Source organism: Aspergillus aculeatinus (assembly GCF_003184765.1).
Source record: "Aspergillus aculeatinus CBS 121060 unplaced genomic scaffold BO66scaffold_2, whole genome shotgun sequence".
Classification (NCBI taxonomy): Eukaryota; Fungi; Ascomycota; class Eurotiomycetes; order Eurotiales; family Aspergillaceae; genus Aspergillus; species Aspergillus aculeatinus.
The window spans coordinates 1068361-1087642 of NW_020291471.1; the positions used below are offsets into that span (position 1 = coordinate 1068361).

The 19282-nt window shown below is 51.9% G+C and overlaps 7 protein-coding genes across 7 annotated transcripts; all 7 read right to left on the minus strand.

Annotated features, from left to right (window-relative positions):
- Positions 1–627: 627 nt before the first annotated feature.
- Positions 628–2361, minus strand: BO66DRAFT_407763 (MDR family MFS transporter; the record flags this gene model as incomplete). The annotated part of the gene is made up of 2 exons (XM_025649075.1): positions 628–2044; positions 2117–2361. The coding sequence occupies 2 exons, from the start codon at positions 2359–2361 to the stop codon at positions 628–630; spliced, it is 1662 nt and encodes a 553-aa protein (XP_025508890.1).
- A 784-nt stretch (positions 2362–3145) lies between these two features.
- Positions 3146–4447, minus strand: BO66DRAFT_71687 (Zn(II)2Cys6 transcription factor domain-containing protein). Its single transcript, XM_025653528.1, has one exon. The coding sequence runs from the start codon at positions 4367–4369 to the stop codon at positions 3305–3307; it is 1065 nt and encodes a 354-aa protein (XP_025508891.1). The 5' UTR covers positions 4370–4447; the 3' UTR covers positions 3146–3304.
- An 817-nt stretch (positions 4448–5264) lies between these two features.
- On the minus strand, positions 5265–5867 carry BO66DRAFT_425390 (uncharacterized protein; the record flags this gene model as incomplete). The annotated part of the gene is made up of 1 exon (XM_025650225.1): positions 5265–5867. One exon carries the CDS (start codon positions 5865–5867, stop codon positions 5265–5267), a length of 603 nt encoding a protein of 200 aa, XP_025508892.1.
- Positions 5868–8027: 2160 nt separating this feature from the next.
- On the minus strand, positions 8028–11797 carry BO66DRAFT_417138 (DUF3433 domain-containing protein; the record flags this gene model as incomplete). The annotated part of the gene is made up of 9 exons (XM_025649652.1): positions 11325–11797; positions 11112–11294; positions 11026–11081; positions 10775–10986; positions 10453–10738; positions 10314–10419; positions 9517–10274; positions 8205–9483; positions 8028–8063 (listed from the first exon to the last, which is right to left on the minus strand). The coding sequence occupies exons 1-9, from the start codon at positions 11646–11648 to the stop codon at positions 8028–8030; spliced, it is 3240 nt and encodes a 1079-aa protein (XP_025508893.1). The 5' UTR covers positions 11649–11797.
- A 2018-nt stretch (positions 11798–13815) lies between these two features.
- BO66DRAFT_387842 (cupin domain-containing protein) lies at positions 13816–14227 on the minus strand. Its single transcript, XM_025646402.1, has one exon. The coding sequence runs from the start codon at positions 14213–14215 to the stop codon at positions 13823–13825; it is 393 nt and encodes a 130-aa protein (XP_025508894.1). The 5' UTR covers positions 14216–14227; the 3' UTR covers positions 13816–13822.
- Positions 14228–15489: 1262 nt separating this feature from the next.
- BO66DRAFT_450050 (SDR family oxidoreductase) lies at positions 15490–16660 on the minus strand. Its single transcript, XM_025651809.1, has one exon. It carries the CDS (start codon positions 16535–16537, stop codon positions 15617–15619), a length of 921 nt encoding a protein of 306 aa, XP_025508895.1. The 5' UTR covers positions 16538–16660; the 3' UTR covers positions 15490–15616.
- Positions 16661–17260: 600 nt separating this feature from the next.
- On the minus strand, positions 17261–18556 carry BO66DRAFT_387843 (aromatic alcohol reductase). The gene is made up of 2 exons (XM_025646403.1): positions 18348–18556; positions 17261–18260 (listed from the first exon to the last, which is right to left on the minus strand). The coding sequence occupies exons 1-2, from the start codon at positions 18375–18377 to the stop codon at positions 17394–17396; spliced, it is 897 nt and encodes a 298-aa protein (XP_025508896.1). The 5' UTR covers positions 18378–18556; the 3' UTR covers positions 17261–17393.
- Between the last annotated feature and the right edge of the window lie 726 nt (positions 18557–19282).

The following is a 19282-nucleotide window of genomic DNA, read 5'->3' on the forward strand; positions in this document are numbered from 1 at the left end:
GATGTGCCACGGGTAAAAACGACACCCGGTGGTAACTTACAGTATATCACATGCTGCACCAATACGGTGGGCTACTCCGTAAGCCAATGCGTGGTAAGGTCATACCCGTACCCGATCATAATTCGGGGTATATTTACGTATTGATACATTGCTTGCTTGGAGAACCACAACTACTATCTGTGTAGAGATTGAAACACCAATCATCTTGCAGGTTACTCTTGTGTACTAGGACCGCGAAGACAGAAGGGTTGGATTAGCCAGAGCGGCGGGTGTGAGTCGAACAACCACATGAAATGGCCTGAGTGCGGCGGTCACGAAACGATTCCGGGGCGGCTCGCGGACATTCGTGCCATGCGCGCGGATGCAACCCCTGTCCCGGAGACATTTTGCCCGCTCGAAGATCCGAATGCTCATGCTTTCCAGCTAGACACTTCAATTCAGGAACATTGTATGAGCTATATCCAAATTTGCCATTTTCCATTGGTTCCTACCCCGCTAGCCACGCGTTGGAGCTTTGTGGCCTCTCCTCAGAGACACCAGTAATATATCAACATATGAGCACGAAGAGACCTCCCAAGATTGACTCCCAGATTTCCCGTGAACGACCGGATCACCTTCACAAGCAGCTCAGACCGCCAGTTCGGTTCCATTCGAGCCATTTCTCGCGTCCTTCTCCTTCAACCCGTACTCCGTCTCCAAATGCGACCGCAACTTGATATTCTTCTCGAAGAAGCAGAGCAGAAAGGACAGCCCGGAGAACCCGATGGAGACCTGCCACACCACGCGCAGACTGCGGGAGTACACATCGATGGTCTCTGCCCGCACTGTGGCGGGGAGTGCACTGATGGTCGCGCTCGAGGCGTACGAGTACGCATTGCCCCCGCTCAGCATGTTTCGTACCGAGCTATCGCTGATCGACGAGGCATACTGGTCGAATTGATTGTTGAAGATGGCAGCGGGCACGGATAGGCCCCAGATGATGCCGAAGCTGCGGACAAAAGCCCACAGGGCCGTGGAAGTCGCCGTCTCTTTTTCCTCGAGCCCGGCCTGGACTGCCGGCAGAAGCACGGGCAATATCGTTCCGGCGCCAAATGCAGCGATCATCTGCGTCAACGTCCACGCTGCGGTGGAGGACTGGGGGCCGAGCACGGTGAAGGTGCCGAGCCCGATGGTGAGAAGAGCGAAGCCGACGATGTGGAGCAATTTGTAGTTTCTTGTCTTCGAGAGAATCGCGCCTGACACGCCAGCGACGGGGATCATCGAGATCACGGTTGGGAGGAGCTGGACGCCAGAGCGTTCTGGGGATGACTGTAATACTGCTTGAAAGTAGACCGGAAGCATGTACAGGATCCAGAAGCTGAGAAGGCCGTGCATGAAGGTATTGAAGAATGCGATGATCGAAGTACGGTTGCTGAACAGTCGCAGCGGGGTCGTCGGTTCTTCCACAAACGGAGTCGCTTGATACAGGACGAACGCCGGAATACCCAAGAGGCCGATAATTAGCGGCGCAAGGACGTGGCCTGAGGACCAATAATAACGCGAGCCGCCCCAACTGAGCGCAATCAGAATGGACACAATTGCACCGACGAGCAGCAGGTTCCCGAGGTAGTCCAAGCGCTTCAGCTTCGCCCCAATGGACATCTCGCGGTTGTAGTTGACTTGCAGGAAGAGGATGAGTAGACCTAGACCTAACCCTCCAATAGGTAGATTGAGGTAGAAGACCCATCGCCAGGTGGTGTTGCCGACAATAGCACCGCCAATGAATGGGCCCAGTGAGGTGCCTATTGCAAAGACGACAAACAGCAGCCCAATGTATGCGCCCCGCTGCGTGAGGGGGACCAGGTCGCAGATGATGAGATCGATGAGCATGTTGATCCCGCCTCCGCCAACGCCTTGAACCGCTCGACCAGCGATCAGCATGGCCGCGCTCGAGGCACCTCCGCAGATACCACTGCCGAGGATGAAGAGGACAACGGAGAAGATCATGGGGTAGCGGCGACAGAAGACATTGGCGAGTTGTCCGTATAGCGGTTGGAAAGCTGCTCTATGTAAGGTAGAACAAATTAGAGTCAACGACAAACAGGCATCTTTGTGCAAAATAGATATCGTGACATACGTGGTCAAAAAGTAGGCATTGGATACCCAAGGGTAATTGTCGCCAATCTGGAGGTCAGCGACAATGGTAGGAAGGGCAGTAGAGGTGACAGTCCCTTCGAGAGCAGCCAGCAGAGAAGTCACACACAATGCAATAAAGACCAACCAAAATCGAATATCATGGTTGAAGGTCAGCTTCGGCGCATCGTCCAAGACCTCGGCCAGTGGTGCATCGACCGACTCGGGAGGACTGTTCTTCGGTTCCATGTCGTTGCGGAGTGAATTGCAAGTAGGAGCGTGTAGTGATGATATTTCCGGAATTTCTGTGAGTCAAGAAAAGTGCTAAAGACGAAGCTTTGTGAGAAATCCATCTCCGCGGTCTGTTTGAGCTGTTCGGAGACATTTCGCAGAGCTATAGGGTTCCGAGTCCGAAAGTCTTGTTGCTTGCAAAATGTACCCGAACTCGGTGCCTTAGGCATTCAACATCACCGTACGCAATTTGACGCTCGTTGGAAACCACACAACGTGCTGTACCAATTTGAATGGTGCGTCCGGTTTTACCGCATATCTGGAATGTCCATAAAATGACTTGAGGCGCAACAGCTCCGGAAATTGTACGGTATGGAGGAGACACGGAAGGTATGCTCTCTGCCATTGGAATGGAAAAGTGTAGGGTTCTTAAAAACAATCCACTGCAGCCCCAAGAAGTTATCTCCTCCTCCGCATCATTCTCACAGACAAGTATCCTGGATACACTTGCGTATTTGCTGGACAAGCAAGCGTGACGGTGCCAGTCGAGCGGCGCGGCCCCCGGTAGACCCCGATCCGTCGGGAAAGGTAGGTCCGCGCCCACTGCGGGCCTCCTGCTGCACCAGAGCATCCAGAACCGACATATACGTCCCGGGAGCGGACAGAATATGCCCTGCACCTATCAATAGGATCTCCACGCCGCGGTCGATGCGTTCGAGTAAATCGCAGCTCAGCTGCAAGACGGTTGTTACCTGCTGTACTCCGTCTAATTTCAAGGTCGACCCGTTCAGGTGCACATCGGACAAGGGCACAGAACCTGCGAAATTGTCCAGGACGGCAAGCGGGCCGGTCAGGTTTCCTGCGGGACTGTATCGCGCTACCAAGGACTGTACGGCAGAATATAGATCAGTGAGAACGCTGCGGTGCAGACGGAGAAGCAGCACGTGGCAAGTTGCAATGGTTAGACAGATGGGAAACTGGGTCTGGCAGGCGAGAGGAAGGGCTGGTCGCGGTCTTCGAGGTGTCTTATCAGGGTGGTTTTTGCTGCTATTTTCCTTTGGTCTCCTCGTAATTCAGTGGATGGGGAAATTGCTGGAGATTTGTCGAAGGGAGGCACAGTGGACGAGAATGAGGTATTCGGGTTTAGAAAAGAAGCTGGGCCAGGATTGCCAGGATACCTAAGGTATTCATCATCCGAATCGCGTGAGCAGTCGGTGACAGCGCACTCCGGGGGTGGGATGCTGCAGACCGACTGGCGATAAGAGGAGACAAAGGATTGAACGATCTCTAGGAACGTCTGTGAACAGCACATCATCTGGTGCATCGGATGGTCACTCTGTGTATTCGCGATGTCGGAGAATTGCGGTCCAAAAGGGTGCGTGTCAGGCAAAGATTCATTTTTGGAGGGGTCGATCTGGTTTATCGCCTGACTTTCGATCCGATATACGTGATCTAGTAGTGTGCTGTGAAGCTTCCACAAGCACTCGACTTTCTGCTCCTGAGGGTTGGCGGCTGCGGACTCGGTGGGGCCGACTGCTGCGGGCTGCGAACTCATGTCCAGATCGGCGAAAGCAGTAGGGTCGAATACATCCCCGTTCGGAAAACCAAGGCCGTAGCCCAGATCTTCCTGATTGAAGACCAATTCTGGTAGATTATTGATCGCGTCCATTTTCATTCCGGCCATGGTGAGGTTGGGTGATGGCTGGACAGTGGAGCAGGATGGTGGGGTTGAAGAGTCAGTCCCGGTGTCCTTGGATCCCAAGTCTCCGGACGTCTTGCTGGTTCTGCGACGGTAACGAGGCTTGGGGTTCAAGGAGCGTGGGCGACCCATAGGCATGGGAGCACTGGTAACACAAGCAAAATGGTTTCGAGCGCAGCGATCGCAGGCGATTGATGTATCCTGCCGGTGGGTTGTCCGATCACAGCGGAGCTTCTGACTGCGACACCGGTCACAGGCGTGCCTTCGGGATGGCCTTGGATTCCGACTCCCGCTGTCAGATGGCGCGCCGGACGGAGGTTGAGTCATTGAGTTACAAGTTACAAAGTAATCTAAAACTTGCTGGAAGTTGAAACTGAATCGGATGCTATAAGGTGAGTACAGTAATATGAGAAAGGGGATGGTACGTAGTCGTAGGTGGATCACACCGCCTGCTTAGTGAAGCATAGGTAAGTTGGAGAGGAGAGGGGGCGCAATCAGCTGACAAACCATGCTAGCTAAGTTATGTCACTCAGTGTTACTAAGTTAACTAGTTAAGTTAATGGTAACTTATCATGTATCCCTAATGTATATACAATACAGTATGTCGCCGGTCTTAATTACCCAACAGGGCTAGGACAGTACCGATAGGCTCATTCTCGGAACGGCGCCGTCTCTCCTTCTTTACGATTCTGACCCTTGCTTCAATGCCACTCGTCAAAGAGAGATCCTGTCGGACATCTTTGACTCAACCATACCGCAAATGGGCGGGGTCACGATCCCGGGTTGAACACCGGCCGTGATCGCGCAGGCCCCACTACATCCGAAGACCAAACCTCATCTGATCGCAGAAGCGGATATAAAGCACAGGCGCAAGGTTAAAAAGACTAGCCGAATCAAAACCTCTACAACAGTGGGGATGAATCTAGTAAGTGTTAAGTTAGGTCTTCGGAAACTGTCCGTAGCCAAGTCCCAATATTCAAGTCTCCGTAAATAGAATCTTATTCCGGGTGGGACCCTGGTTGGTGAGCTTAGTGAGATCTACTTTCCATCTCGGAAGCGTATACTGACATTCAAGGAGAAAAATGAAAAAGAGAAGGAGACTGAATATCTGATGCTACTGCTGTTCTTTTCCTTTCCCCTATTTTCCTGATGTTTTTCCCCCTCACTGCTGCAGCTCTTCATTTTGTCTCATAGTTTTCATCTTCTGATCCCAATTTTCCATCTAACATGTCACAGTCGTCACAGGATAACTGGTCGGATCCCCGGACAAGCGGAGATGGCCCTCCCAAGTGCCTCCATGGGTCATTGTACAGCAGCCGCGCACGGCGCCCATGGTAGTGAGAGTGGTGGCACACTTTTCCATCGCAGAACGAATCGTTTTTAGCTCCGCAGTCGTGTCGCAGTTGCTGCCGGTGGTGGAGGCTTTGTAGGCATAACCCTCGGTGTGGCTGCCATCCGAGTCGGTGCCGTAGGTGATGGTGCAGGAGTTGGCATCAGACTTGGATTTGATCACCCCGGCGATGAACTCGTAGATCGTGATCGCGGAAGCGGCGGTGATGATGACTTCGGAAGTGACCTTGGCCACTGTGTACGCAGCGACCGTGGTGGTGATTCCGGTGCGCTTGGTAAGGTCCTCAATGGTGGTTGTATTGTCGTAGAGATAAGCGTAGTCGGCATTCACCACATCCATCGAGACCGTCAGGTTCATCCCGGGGCCGCTGTCAGAGGATTCGATATAGGAGGTCACAGTAGTGTTGTTTGCAAGACTCGAGCCCACAAGGCCAAGTGCGAGCACACGAGAAAGTACCGTGCTTGGGGAGACCATTCTCCGGTGTGGAAGCGGACGAGGAGAGCAAAGAGGTCACCGAGAATCAAGCAATACCACGTCCACTGCATACTCTTTTCCTGACAGAAGAGGCTTAAGGAAACGAGGGATGTACTTGGGAAGGGAAGCTTGAGGAGGTATGCTGAGATGTGACTCATAGTCCAGAGTGGCGGAAGATGCTTGTATTTATAGTGCAATTTGTTAGGCCAACTTCCTTTTGCAGTTCTTCCTTTTCTTGCTCTCCTGCTGCTATAGATCTTGAATGATGTATCCCAACCAAAAAGCGACTCCATTTGTATGGCCAGCGCCTGATGATTCATCCGGAACCCAAGTGCTGGTTAACTTACGAGTTATACCTTACAGAATGACTACCTAGTAACCAGGGTAGAGCGATAGGAAGAAAACGGCAAGCGCCGCGGTGGGTCGGACAAAGGAGAAGTGCAACGGCTGCAGTTCGATCTTTTGCTGAGTTGCTGGTAGCTCGCGTTGTCGAAGTTCGTTGTTTCTCGAGAAAGCCGGTGGATCCGTGTCAATCTCGACCCACATTAAGGCAACAGCGAAACAGGCTCTAGATATTAACTTAACCCTCACTTAGAAGCTTTTACTAGCTTTACTTCCCCAAGGCTACGTACCGAGTGTAAACGTCCGCGCTTGATCTTGCTTCTGCTTCTTCTCGGATCGCTCTTCCTAGACTTTGATATGGGTTTACATCTGGGCTCACTTGCCCAAGCAATTGATTCTTAATCCAAGTGTTTCTATGGTGAGCGACAGAAATGCTGATACCAATTGAGTAGGAACATGAGCTACTGTACTTCCTGTACTAGTTGATGCTAACAGAGGTCTTGCTCTGCGCGGGCCCTACCCGGCCCTATCGAAGAGGTTAAGCGCTTCCAATTAAGAAGATTGCGCAGTCCGACCTAGTGCCTAACTTGCCCAGTCCCTAATACAGCAAGGATAGTACTCTACCACCTGGCAGATATGCTAGTTCCACATTAAAATCTAGATTCTATTGGGGCTTGCATCTCTGCTTCTGGGTTCTGTGTATGCACTTCTCCGGTTACTTCCAATGGTACCAGTTTTGAAAATTCTTATTCATATTGTGGAACCCAGTATAGGGCCAAGCTAGATGTCTGGAACATCTTATATATAGAGCTCGATACTGTTTTTGTAGTATGATCTTGCAACACCGGTGTCGTTGTTCAACTTTTCTCCGCTACGAAAGTTCTTACTACTGAGATTGTTGCCTTATCTTGTGTACAAAACCAGCGAGACTCCATGCTTACCTGATTCGGAAGGCGTACAGTGAAATTCGACCTGGGCCTAGTAATGTGCGAGACTTGGTCGGCTTTCAATAACTGCACAATTAGGCATGCGCAGTTCAACGTACGACCTCTGGTGTCGAAGGTCTAGTCGAGTGCGCAATCAAAGCCACTCTGTAGGTCGCTATCCCACTGGCCCACGGAGATATGGACCCGCATTTCCCTGTCTTTTGGACGAGTTCCAGATCGAAAGCAGTCATCATAGAATGCTTCTCCTTCTATTCCTTGACCTTACTGATGCTGGCCCTATTCAACTAATGGCTCAGATGTGACCTATCAATAGCCTGATTCCCAGCCCTCCACGACAGGAGACGTGGACACCGATTTATTGTAAATTGATTTTATGACTTTGTGCCCCTGTGATTGGATTAGCTTGGTGTTCGGCCATCTCAGGGAGTCACGGTGGTTCTCCGGCCTCAGGACTTCGGCCGATAACCAGGTCTGCCGAGAGCCGACCAATTGGTTGCTGAAGGGACCGGGGTTTCTGGGTAGACAATGTCGCTAGTCATAGTTTGCATGATTCACCTGCTTCACGAACAGTAAGCCACGGAGATCCATCCAAATCAAGATAGGTCCCTGGAGTCCAGAGCGGATTTTGCCCACCAGGTGAAGGACTTTTTACTTTCTACTCCTTATCGGGCATGCGAATCTAGCAACTCCGGTTTACCATCACTCAGCCAAGCATCTCCCCGAGGCGCAATCACATATCTAGTATAGTTTCCCCAATTTCACGGAGCCCCAAGGACACTGCCAGGATCAATGCGAAGCTCAAAATTGGCATGGTACTAAGAAAACCAGGAATTTCACGTAGAAAGCATGGGGGAGGAAAAAAAAAGCAAGCTCATGCTTTGACGGGAAGGACTTCTGCCGCATCAATCTATTTACAATTATAATCTTATAAGAGACATCATGCTTCGACGCCAGAAGAGTCCGTACGCATCCCTGGACCCCCGGAATCCCTCCTCCCAACACTCCCCAACTCCACCCCATCCTCCTCCCCCTCTGCCTCGCGACCCACCTCCCCCAGAATCCACCTCAACTGCCCATCCGAATCCGTTTGAGACCAGAAACGGTACCGCCGGCCCTCCTCATCATCACCGTTTCCCCCCATATTTGCTAACCGCTTCGCCCCCTCCGGCCCGCCTACCCAGGGAATCAACGAGCCAATCGCCTTCGGGATCCGAGGCGCATCGTACCGCCCGAAGTAGCACGCGAACACGGTCACCAGCGCGAGGACGTCGATCGATAAGATCACGATGGTGATGACGATGGTGGTGCTCGAGGGCATGAAGCCCCAAAAGGTGTATTTGATCACGCCCGGGATTTGCACCATCGGGCCGCGGGGGAAGAGGAGGTCGCGGTTCAGGGTGAGGTAGGTTGCGAAGGTGGATTGGTAAAGAGTTTGAATCGCGGTGGTGAGGGCTTGGGTGGTGTTGGTGGGGTCTGTCTGCTGGATGGTCTGGGATAGTTGGGTGGTCTGGTGGTTGGGGAATGAGGAGAGGTAGTACGGGAGCGGCTGGGTTGAGATATTGTGGACAAAGGAGCCGAGATTCTGGTTGAAGAGGCCCAGAGCGGTGGTGAGGTTGGCGTAAAAGGGCCCGGTGGTGAGCGGAGCTGTATGAGGGACAGCGGCGTGTTGCAGAATATGGCCACTGGGGTCGACTTGGACCTCGAAGAATCGGGTGTGAAGCTGAGGGGTGCAGTGCAGCGCTGTCGATGTATGGTTGTCGGTGGGTAGGCTGGTGGCGGAGACGAAGAACCCGCTTCTCTGGCAGTCGGAGTTGTTGGGCCACGCATACTGGATTGTTGGTCGCGTGGGGTCGGGAGAAACGAGAGGAAGATGGACGTTGCATTGAGTGGTCTGAGTATCTGGTGAAAGAGGGTAAGCCCAATTTACCGTCGTAGTGTAGTTGTCGATAGTTGCATAGTTGAACGGCAATTCGTCGCACGACAGAGTGGTGCCGATTCCACGAATCATGGCATTGAATACCACACCGACGGCACCCTCGTCTATATCCATTTCAAACGGCTGGAATGAGAGATCCCTTGTAGTCCACGACAGGCGCGAGTGATTCATTGTCAGAAGGTATATACTGCGGTCGAAACTGTGAAAGTCCGAGGTAAGAGTCGGGCCGGCGAAGGTTGAATCGGTGTATGAGGTGGTAACGCTGGAGGATGCGAAGTAAGTGTTGATTTGCGGCTCAAATAGACCGCCAGTAACAACGACAAGAATCAGATTGAGCACGCAGACCAATGACAGACCGAACGTAGAGAGGGAGGGCCGTGGCCCTGATCGCCTCAACACAAAGAGGGTCTTGAGAGGACCGTACGCTGGCGCGGATAGCGGCATTGAAGGCATCATCCCTTGTCGTAATCGGATCCATGGTTCTGCGACGCTCAAATGGCGGTGCAGGGAGTTGATGAGCGAGCGTACCACTGAAGCAATCATGGTGGGGCCATAGACTAAGAAAGCCGCCGCGAACAGATATTCAGTGGTGTTCATTGTGTTTAACACGCGGACTCGGATCCATGAAAACGTCAGGCCGGTTGCGGTGACAGCGCCCATAAGAAGAACGCATTCCGTCACAAACCATGGAAGAGTTAAGAAGTGCGGCATTGGATCTCCGCGTTTGGAGGCAGCTGGTGGCGGTCCCATCTTCGCAGGAGACCCATCTATCAGAGACAGTTCAAGGCGGCGACCATTGGACCCTGGAATCCACCTACACCAGAGCCCCTTGGCCCATTTGCGAAGTTGTCGGGTCCGTGAGACATGGTAGATCGGTTGGGACAGAGTACCGAGTGTGTCGGGATCGATCAGGCGGGCAATCAAATCGCACTGCGCAGCAATAGAGCCGGGATCGCGATCAAGGAGGCTAAGCCGACGTGGGTATATGAAACTCAGAGCAAGGACTAGGGCAAAGCTTGAAAACATGATGGTTTCGACAAGGACAGCCGCGCGAGGGACCACCGCCACGGCCACTGAGTACGTCATCAGGATGGCATCGATTCGCACTGCCTCCGCCTGTTGGTCGAAGAGTCTATCGATCGCGTTTGTAAATCTGTGGTTCCATGTACGGCCGACAGCTTCCTGATATTGAGTCAAATTCAAGGCGTCCGTATTTCCAACGATGCTGATTCTTTCGTTCCATGATTCGCCTGTGCGAGTATGCTCCGCGGACATCAAGCTCTGGAACCCGTGCCCGCTGAAATCCTTTTCACCCAAATCCCCGATGCTAGAATGTATTGGTTGGATACTAGTAGGATACGACCTGTCCGTGAAAGACACATTAGCGATCGCCTGCCTGTAAAGTGGCTGGCACGCAAACAAGGTGAGATTCGAGCCCAACGGTGTCCCGGCCATACTCTCCATGTCAATTATTATACCGAGCAGACCGGTGGAGGGACAGCCGGTCGCAATGAAGGCAGGTCGAGACACAGGCGCGGGTTGGGACTGTACGGGTTCCCAATAGCGTGCTTGAAAGCCCCCGTCCCCGAGCGGAGCAGAGGTGTTGAGCGCAATACCGATCTCACAGGTGGCGGCTGTCGACATGCCTGGCAACGTGACATTCGAAAGATTCCACACCAGACCCTGGTCGCTCAACGAATCCTCGGCCGAAGAAACATTCATTGTGCTCGGTACTGCCCCAGTCACAGTCGCATTGACGCACGTCAGGTCGGACCAATACACGGACTGACTTATGCTCAGGGTGGAAAATTCCATACTGTAGTCCGGTGGGAAAGTTACGGGAGCCACGGCATAGGCCATGGTTTTGTTCGGTCCGGGGTCATTGTCACGAGAGCTCTGCGACGATGGCTTGTGAGCAGCTTCGAGTGCGAACCAATTGTCCTGAGTTTCCAGATCAACCAGGTATGGCCAGCTATCGAGGGTCTTGGTCTCCACCACATCAAAGGATGACAGGACAACAAGACCCGAGAGCAACGAGGCCACGAGGAGGTGTATTGCCAAAGACATCAGGGAAACGCATAGCACGATCCAATGTCGGTTTCGAAGGGCACGAATAGGGGCGAGGATTCCAGGATCGAAGCTGTAATTGGTAAAGAGAACACTGGCGGAGGCACCCTTAGGATCAGCCAGCTGGAAGTACGGCTCCAAGCGCAGAAGGTCGTGGGCAAAGACTTCCCAAAGGACTACGGCGACCAGGCCGACAATGGTGGGCGTATCTGCCCAAGCCCGCCACATGGAGGTAGAAAGGTCTTCCTTCTGTTTGTATTGGGCGACACCATTGTGGCGAGTGGAATATTGACGGAGGACCTCAACAGCGATGGCAATCAACAGCAGGACAGTCGAGAGAGTAAGTAGGTATGGCCTGCGCAATGTGTGTGGCAGCCAGCTAGGCCGGTTTTGGGCATCATTATCATTATTATTATCATCATCATCATCATCATCATCATCATCATTAGTTGCCCCGCCGGCGGAGGGATTGCGGCGGCCGCATTGCATGAGGTGTGGGGGGAAAGGAACCGGGGTAGAGCGGTAGAACGGTGGATTGTCCGCCCATGGCAGCCGATTAATTCGGAGAAATCGAATTCATCTCTGAGATAGATACTTCTTGAGTTTGAGGGGGTGATAGGGGGTGATAGGGGGTGAAGTGATGACAATTCGACTTAAGATGGTGACAAAAGAAGACTGCAGAATTTTTGGGAGGATTAATGTTGGCTGCCTAGACTGGCGAAGTGGGGATTCTGTTTAAAAAGGGGTCCTGCAACTAATCAAGTAGAGTTAGGGCTTGGCGGGGCGGCGAGACCCTTCATTGTCAGTGGATACCTCAGGCTTTCATCATCAGCCCTACCTTTTATTCTACTCATGTATGTACCGTACAATGCAGGATTTTTGTCTCCATGCCTCGCCACCACCATGCAAGATGAAGATCTTTTAGATGTACATTTTGGCGCCGGCTCTCGAGTTTCAAGATATATAGAAAATTCTAATCGGCTATGGCACAGGTTGTGATGTGGGTGAAGTCGCCATTAGTCACCGAAATTTCCTTTGGCAACCTCTATCAATTCTCGTGTCGCCAGCCCATTACCTAGTATCTTGGCAGGATTCTCCGACGTTCTGGTCAGTGAGCAACTTGCTACAACTGAATCACCGCTAGGCAGTGCCTGCCACCCTCCACTTCTTCGTATTCCATGGACATGGCTTCCCGTTTTCACACCTCCGCGGGGGAATGCTTGGGGCGGAATCATCGCATGTCGCCTTGACTCTCTGTCCTCGGCGTACTATTCGAGTGCGTGTCAACTGCCATGGGTCAATCTACGAGAGACCTCTTCCCAAGACAAATCATGCAACCAGCGCAGCGTGGGTTAATATGGCTCCCTACATTGATGACAAAGCATCATATAACTTTAACTAACTTATGCGTTCAACCGGTAGCCTAAGCGGCCCGCCGGACCGCGCCATACCGCGCCCTATCACTACGCCCTGTTGCCTAATACCCTTTCGGCACTTGCGGACTTCTTTTTATTCACTAAAATTTCACCTAGATTGGGCTAACGTGGTCTAGATCTTGTTCTCAGGCAAATCAAGGATTTCGCATCGGTGATATGTTCCCGACGACATACTACTTTCGGCGACCATGCCGACAAACACGGTCTAAGGAATGCCACCACGTAAGATCCAGCGAGAAGCGAATGGCGTGTTCTCTAAGAAAGCCAGTAGAGTAACTTAAGATCGTAGAATTTTTCAAGGAGTGGAAGCACGCGGTGTTGCTGCTTTCTATACTCCGTCCAAGTCATTTGTGCTCGCATGAACGACACAACATACCAAGAGCCCAAACAAGGAGATGTTGCCAAGTATAAAATCTGCACTCGTGGTTGTAAAAGAAAAGAGGGATGGTGTAAGTTAGCGGCCTCGGCTTCCGAAGCAATGTGAAGGGTCTGCGAAATTATCTTCTATCATGGTTTCAAAATCTCTTCATGCCGCTTTAGTACGGCGATCATGCAAGATCTCTGTCAATCATCCTGCTCAGGGTCTGCTAGTCAGAGACATGGTCTTTCTGGCACCACGTGCAAGATGTTCTACCGTATACTGGGCAAGCGCATTCTGATAGACAAGCCCTCCATGCCATGGACTTAGCGTCGAACACTCGCAGATCCCCTTCATTATTATCTGTGGTACTCACAAGTCTCTCTTGCTCTTTGTATGCTGTGCAAGTTCGGGTCACGCTCGATTACTAACCCTGTTATATCTCTTTCATTCTCGAGCAAACACGCAACGTACTTCAACTTACTATACCAATCCACTAGCAATGTTCGAGAGCTCCCATCAATTTTCTTTCGTGAGTTTCGAAGATAGGAGACCTTCTTTTCATCCAATATGGTATTGTTGACGTCAGAGCCTTAATGATCTTCCTTTCTAACCAGAGAAAGTATGTGTACATTGCAAGGTAGGAAAACAAGCTGCCATGAAATATACGGCGAGAGCTTGAGAGAATTGCAGGAAGCAGAGAGCAAAAGTCTTCAACCTTTGCTCTTTCCAGGGAGACAACGGTAGAAGGAATTTGACAAAAAAGATAGCGGTTGCCTTTTCTCCCCGCAATGACTACCCTTTTTCTTCCTGATATCTGTTCCCGTCTATTATCATGCGCCATATCGATCTTTGAAGCCAATTACAGCCTATGCTTTGGCACAGTACTCGTCGTCGGTGACTGCGTCGTGCCAGACCGTCTTTCCCAGGCCCACAACCAAATGGGTCAAGATGGTGCCATCGTCGGCGCCATGCCAATGCGTGGTGCCAGCCGGCGCCCAGATCAGATCGCCCGTTTTGATCCGGCGGGGAGCATCGCCTTTGTCGCAGATCCAGCCCGATCCGGCCACGACCTTGATGAATTGCCCGTGCTCGTGGGTGTGCCAATGGGTTCGCGCGCAAGGAGTAAATGTCACATTGGCAATCGCGGCGTTGTCGTCAAAGTGGATCATGTCGAGGTAAACATCCCCGGTAAACGTGGCGGTGGGCTTGGCGGTGCTGTGGCCTCCTGAGGAATTGGAGAGGATGATGGATTTGGACATTGTAGGAGAAGTATAAAGCAGAAGCTGTAAAGTTAGGCTATGTTTTCTCGGTTTCAGAGAGGTTGGAGGGTGCTCAAGACATTTATATAATCCCTGTTCTCAGAGTTTTCAATTTCTCTTGATACCGTGGACCCCGATGACGCAGGCATAAGCCCGGCCGTAAACCGCACTTAAGGCCCCACAGGTGCTGACACTATGCCATACTACCGTATTTGTATTCCCTGATCCTTTCCTGCGGGGCTTGGGTCAAATGTCATCGGCAATATCATCCAATAGGCGAAATTGTGAAGGCAAAATTCCAAGTCAGCTCCGTCAGAGTGCTGACACTGAGATCGTTCCTTAAACCCTATCTCCGTGCGGGGCATCTCCGCTTTGAAGACGGGCATGTCAGCTGCGCGGGAGACCAGCCGAGATTTAAGCGAGCGACATGCACTGTACTACTGTATGTCAGTCACCTCCATAGTCCCCAGATCACGACCTTGTGGGATGATATCTGGAAGCTCGAGCTAGTCAAGCTATGCTTTGTATAACAACTTCATGACCGGTCTGCTCATAGTTGTTTGGATTTTCAACTCATCATTCATGTGATAGTTTCTAAAATTATCTATTTTGTTAGCTGTATTCAATTGAAGTTTAAGGATTACTGTTCCAAGTTCCCAAATCTCCTACATGATACTGTTACAATCCAGGAGGCGGGGACTGCAACATCCACAAGAATATCCCAAGCCTAGGACAAAGCAACTCTATACTGCCCAACCTGCACCATGCCGTCAAGACTTGGCCGTGAAGCGACTTCGCTCCCGCAGCGCCGCCCCGTTGCATCCTAGTCTCGACTTGCCATCTCTCTGACTTCTCCCTTTTCAAAAGAGTTGGACAACAAGGTTGTGACAATTAAGCATCATGATATGGCCCAATGAGCTCATTTGCCTTCTTTCCACAACTACCCTAGGGATTGCGGGACACGATCTGGCGATTGTGTTTGCAGGGACCCCATACTGTGGAAATATACGCTCAACCGGGAGCATCCCTGGGTCCAGGCGGACCTGCAGAAAATGCCCGTGATCTAGCCGATCATACTCTTTTGCCATCGCATGGAAAATTGGTTGGGACGGCCATTAGACTTTCTACTTCGGCTGATCGGCGGGTCTATGCGCGGGAGAAGGGGTCTTTGGAGGAGATCCGCTGGATTCACATGATACACCTCGAATCAGGCCCAATGGGTTATGTCTACATTGTCCTCTGGTCTTATCACTTATCTACCTGTAGATCTTCCGTGAAGATTACCAATAGTTGGCCAATACTGTACAGATTGCAGAGCCGATCGCTCAGATTGTCTCCACACCATTGACGTTTACTGTCGCCAACGCCTAGCTGTCTCCCCACTAAGCACCAGCTATGCGCTTACGCCTGCTGAGCCCATTCTCCGAACCCCGTCGACTGACTCCCAGTGATGCGATACACATTCCGCGTAAAATCCCTGTCCGTCGCGAAATCGACAAGCCCACGACCGAGACCAAGGCTCTGCTCCCGATTCTGCTGTACGACAGCCTGCGCCAGAGGCTCGGGGAACCCAAGCTTTGCAACGAAGCACTCTATCTCTTCCTCCTCGCCAACCGTGACAACCTCCACCTCTAGCCCGGTGGTCTCTCGACTCAGCAACCGAACCGCATCTCCCAGCGCCAGCTCCTCCTGGCCCAGCAGATTCACATAATCGCCCTGTACGGCACTGCTCCCTTGCGCAAGAAGCGTCCCACAAACCCGACCAATATCCTCCGGGACCACCATGTCAAACCTCGCCTCCGGATACGCCATCCCCACCCTCCCCTCAGCCGCAGCAGCCAACCACCATCGAACATTAGTGGCATAGAAACTCGGCCGCACCGCAATATACCCCGAAGCTCCAAACACATCTGCCAGAGACATTTCCACCCGCGCGTGGGCATACGCGATGAAGTTCTCCGGCCCGACACTGCCCGGCAAGCCCTTCACGGCGAAACTGCTCAGGTAGACCACGTGCTCGATCCCGGCGGATTTCATGGCCTCCAGGCTGGCGCGCATGTGGTCTGGAGCGTCGAAGACGGTATAGACGAATGCCCGGGTGGCGTTCGTGGAGGTCACCGCGAGGCGGATGGATTCGGGGTCGCTCAGGTCGGCCTGGATGCGTTGATAGCTGCCCTGGTGCTCTTGTTTGGGGGTTAGGGCTGGAATGGGTTTGGCGGGGTCGCGGGCGGCGAGGACGACACTGGTGCCCCGGGCGTGGGCGGCGCGGGCGGTGGCTGAGGCGACCGCGCCGGTTGCGCCGAAGATGATCACTTTGGCCATCTCAGTGGGTTCGAGTCTTGGGTGTTAAAGTTTGAGGAGAAGGTGAGTAGGATGTCTGCCAGAACGATTGGGATAATATGGTAGTGACAAGAAATGCCACAATCAGACCAGGATCGAGTTGTGTGGGTTTGGTGACTGCCTTCGTGAATCTCGATGCAGATCGTCCAAATGTAATGACAAGGCTGAGTTGGGATTTTACATGGGATTCAACAACAAGCGCGGTGATCCACTCTCCCGGTGCTTCGGAAGAGTCGGAGGCGAATGAGCAAGCGAGTCATGCTCCACCGCATGTCGTCCGACCCAACTTTTTGCGAATATCTTTCCTTGCCTGGATTAGTCTGGTGGCTGATTTTTTCAAGCTTTTTGTACCTCGGACTGTATCTGACTTCCCACCGATCATATGGCGATTGAAGAATTATTGAATTTCAAGGTTCCGGATTGATATTAGTGATCCTGTCTCTGATCGCTACCTAGTTACCTAGATTTGTTTGTCCCTATACAGTGAATTTCAGTTGTGACGAGTTGGTTCGTTCAGCATCTTTCCTTTTTCACAACAAGACATTCGCTTATCAAACAGGTGTCAATGCCTTTGCCATGATTTTAGCTGATTTAGGAATCAATACTGAATATGTATATATGATTGAATAATTACCGTGTGGCCCTTAGAAGGCCAGCTCACAGCTGGTTACTAAAGCTACGTATGATTGATTCCATAATACATGTTTCCAACCTGCAAAAGAGTTATGGCATAAAAGTCGACGCCTGTCGGCATGAATCATCGGCGCCCTAGCCGAGCAGCCTAGTCAGCGTGATTCTAATAGACACGCACCCGGAGAATGCAGGATAAAGGCAAAGCTTAACGCGCACACTGAGCGACCAGTTCGCGAAGCTCATTCTCCGACAGCGGTCGCACCCCAAACGTCTCATTGGAAAGATTACTTGAATTGAAGTGGCTTCCAAATCCTTCGCCAAAGATTGCTCGGCGCAAGAAGCCAACGGCAGCCGCATGAAAGTTGGGGTTGGGTTTAGCCAGCTCCGCCGACGCCTCTTGTTCCAGGTCGGATGTTGAGACAGCCTTGGTCTCCAGATGCTTGCCGGAGAGAGCCAGCAACTCCCTCTGGGAGACCACAGCTTGATGGACGAACACCTCCTTGTTGGCCGTCGCGGGAAGGTTCTTAATGATCCCCACCACGGCCTGGCCCACCGCGCTCGTGGTGGTCGTACTAAATCTCCTCTCACCATTATCGTAGAGGGTAGCCACAGGACCAGCGAGATTTAACAGAAAGCCCACTTTCAGTCCCCAATCGAGGAAGGGGCCGTTGAACAGCAGCGTGTATGTGAAATCCGCGGAATGGGACGCCTTCTGCCGGAGGTGTTTCTGCACCGCAACCTTGTCGGCGAAGACAGGAAGCCTTGCCGTTGCCGGGTGGGTAGTGTGAGATCCAAACTCGGAGGGAATGTAACGCTTGACTCCCGCGGCTACTGCGGCATCCACCAGGCGGAGATGAACATCCCGGGGAACAGAGCCAACTCCTAGAGTGTTTACCACCACCTCCTTGCCAGCTAACGCCGCCTGAAGGGCCTCGAGAGACGAATAGTCAACTTTCGCAACATGAACTCTTGAATCAAACTCCCTGCCACTGTCCTGCCGGGTGAGGACCGTGACATCAAAACCGCCCGTCAGTAGCTCGGATAGAATCGCCGGCCCAAGATTGCCAGAAGCCTAAGCACCGTAAGGTGTTAGCTGTTCCGCAACATCTGAGAAATTCAAGGGGGCATTGGGTTAAGAACTGGGTTTAGGGAAACCGACTCCGACAAGAGCTACCCTGGTAGCAGCCATGATGATCAGAGGTTGGACTCAAACGGGTTATTTCTTTGCTTTTCTTGGTCAATGGACAGCGACAGTTGCGCTAATTATATAGAAGATGTGAGTGGATAAAACCCTTCTGCTGTGGTGAGTATTCTGCTCTTATACACCTACCGCACACCTTGGTGACGTCTATGAAGTTGAGGTATGACCAATCGACTCAGAGAGGTCATTTGTCATGGGCCGCCCGATGACTAAGGAGACAACGCCACCGACCATCGCTCCTTGACAGAGTACTATGGGAGATCTTGGGATTTGGATATGTTGGAATTTCCATGCAGAATGGACCACTACCTAGTCGGAAAGTCATTCATCCATTTGTGATATAAGGCGGCAGAATTCCGCGCGCGGAAGGGATTTCCGCTGCCGATAATGCGAGGTCTGCTGAGACCCAAGGTGGTATGGCCGGTTCTGCTTGCCGAATCTGTGGCATAAAGATCAAACACTGCAACTACTGCACGTTACTCAATCAGAGGATCTGCGGTGGTTCTTGCTGAGAGTTAGTTGTCGAATACAGGGCTTCTTTGTCGTAGGGCAAGTCATTTTTTCGGGATGTTGGGCTAACAGCCCAAAGTCATGACTTACGCCGGAACTCAGTATTGCATTGCAGTTCAAACAATACACCTGTATGCCTCAGCTAGCGGAAGCATAATGAGCTGAGTAATTATCTATCTCTATCCTTTGTACTTGTCAAAGGGATGATGGCGTCCTGAACAAAGCAATTGTTCTATTGGGATTCAACAAGGACATCCACCTACTGACAAAGTGTCAATCAAGTCTTCATCTATACACTTACTCCAGTCTGGCTTCATCGAATGCCTATAAATACCACCTTCTCAACCTACCTATTAGTCCTATTCCTCACTATCAAACCCCCC

What these genes read in the sequence shown, in the direction of transcription:
- BO66DRAFT_71687 (XM_025653528.1), bottom strand. Translation starts at nt 4,369, where the DNA reads ATGACTCAACCTCCGTCCGGCGCGCCATCTGACAGCGGGAGTCGGAAT.
- BO66DRAFT_387842 (XM_025646402.1), bottom strand. Translation starts at nt 14,215, where the DNA reads ATGTCCAAATCCATCATCCTCTCCAATTCCTCAGGAGGCCACAGCACC.
- BO66DRAFT_450050 (XM_025651809.1), bottom strand. Translation starts at nt 16,537, where the DNA reads ATGGCCAAAGTGATCATCTTCGGCGCAACCGGCGCGGTCGCCTCAGCC.
- BO66DRAFT_387843 (XM_025646403.1), bottom strand. Translation starts at nt 18,377, where the DNA reads ATGGCTGCTACCAGGGTAGCTCTTGTCGGA. An exon ending in CCAGGGTAGCTCTTGTCGGA is followed by an intron (nt 18,261 to 18,347) that starts GTCGGTTTCCCT and finishes TACGGTGCTTAG; the next exon opens with GCTTCTGGCAATCTTGGGCC.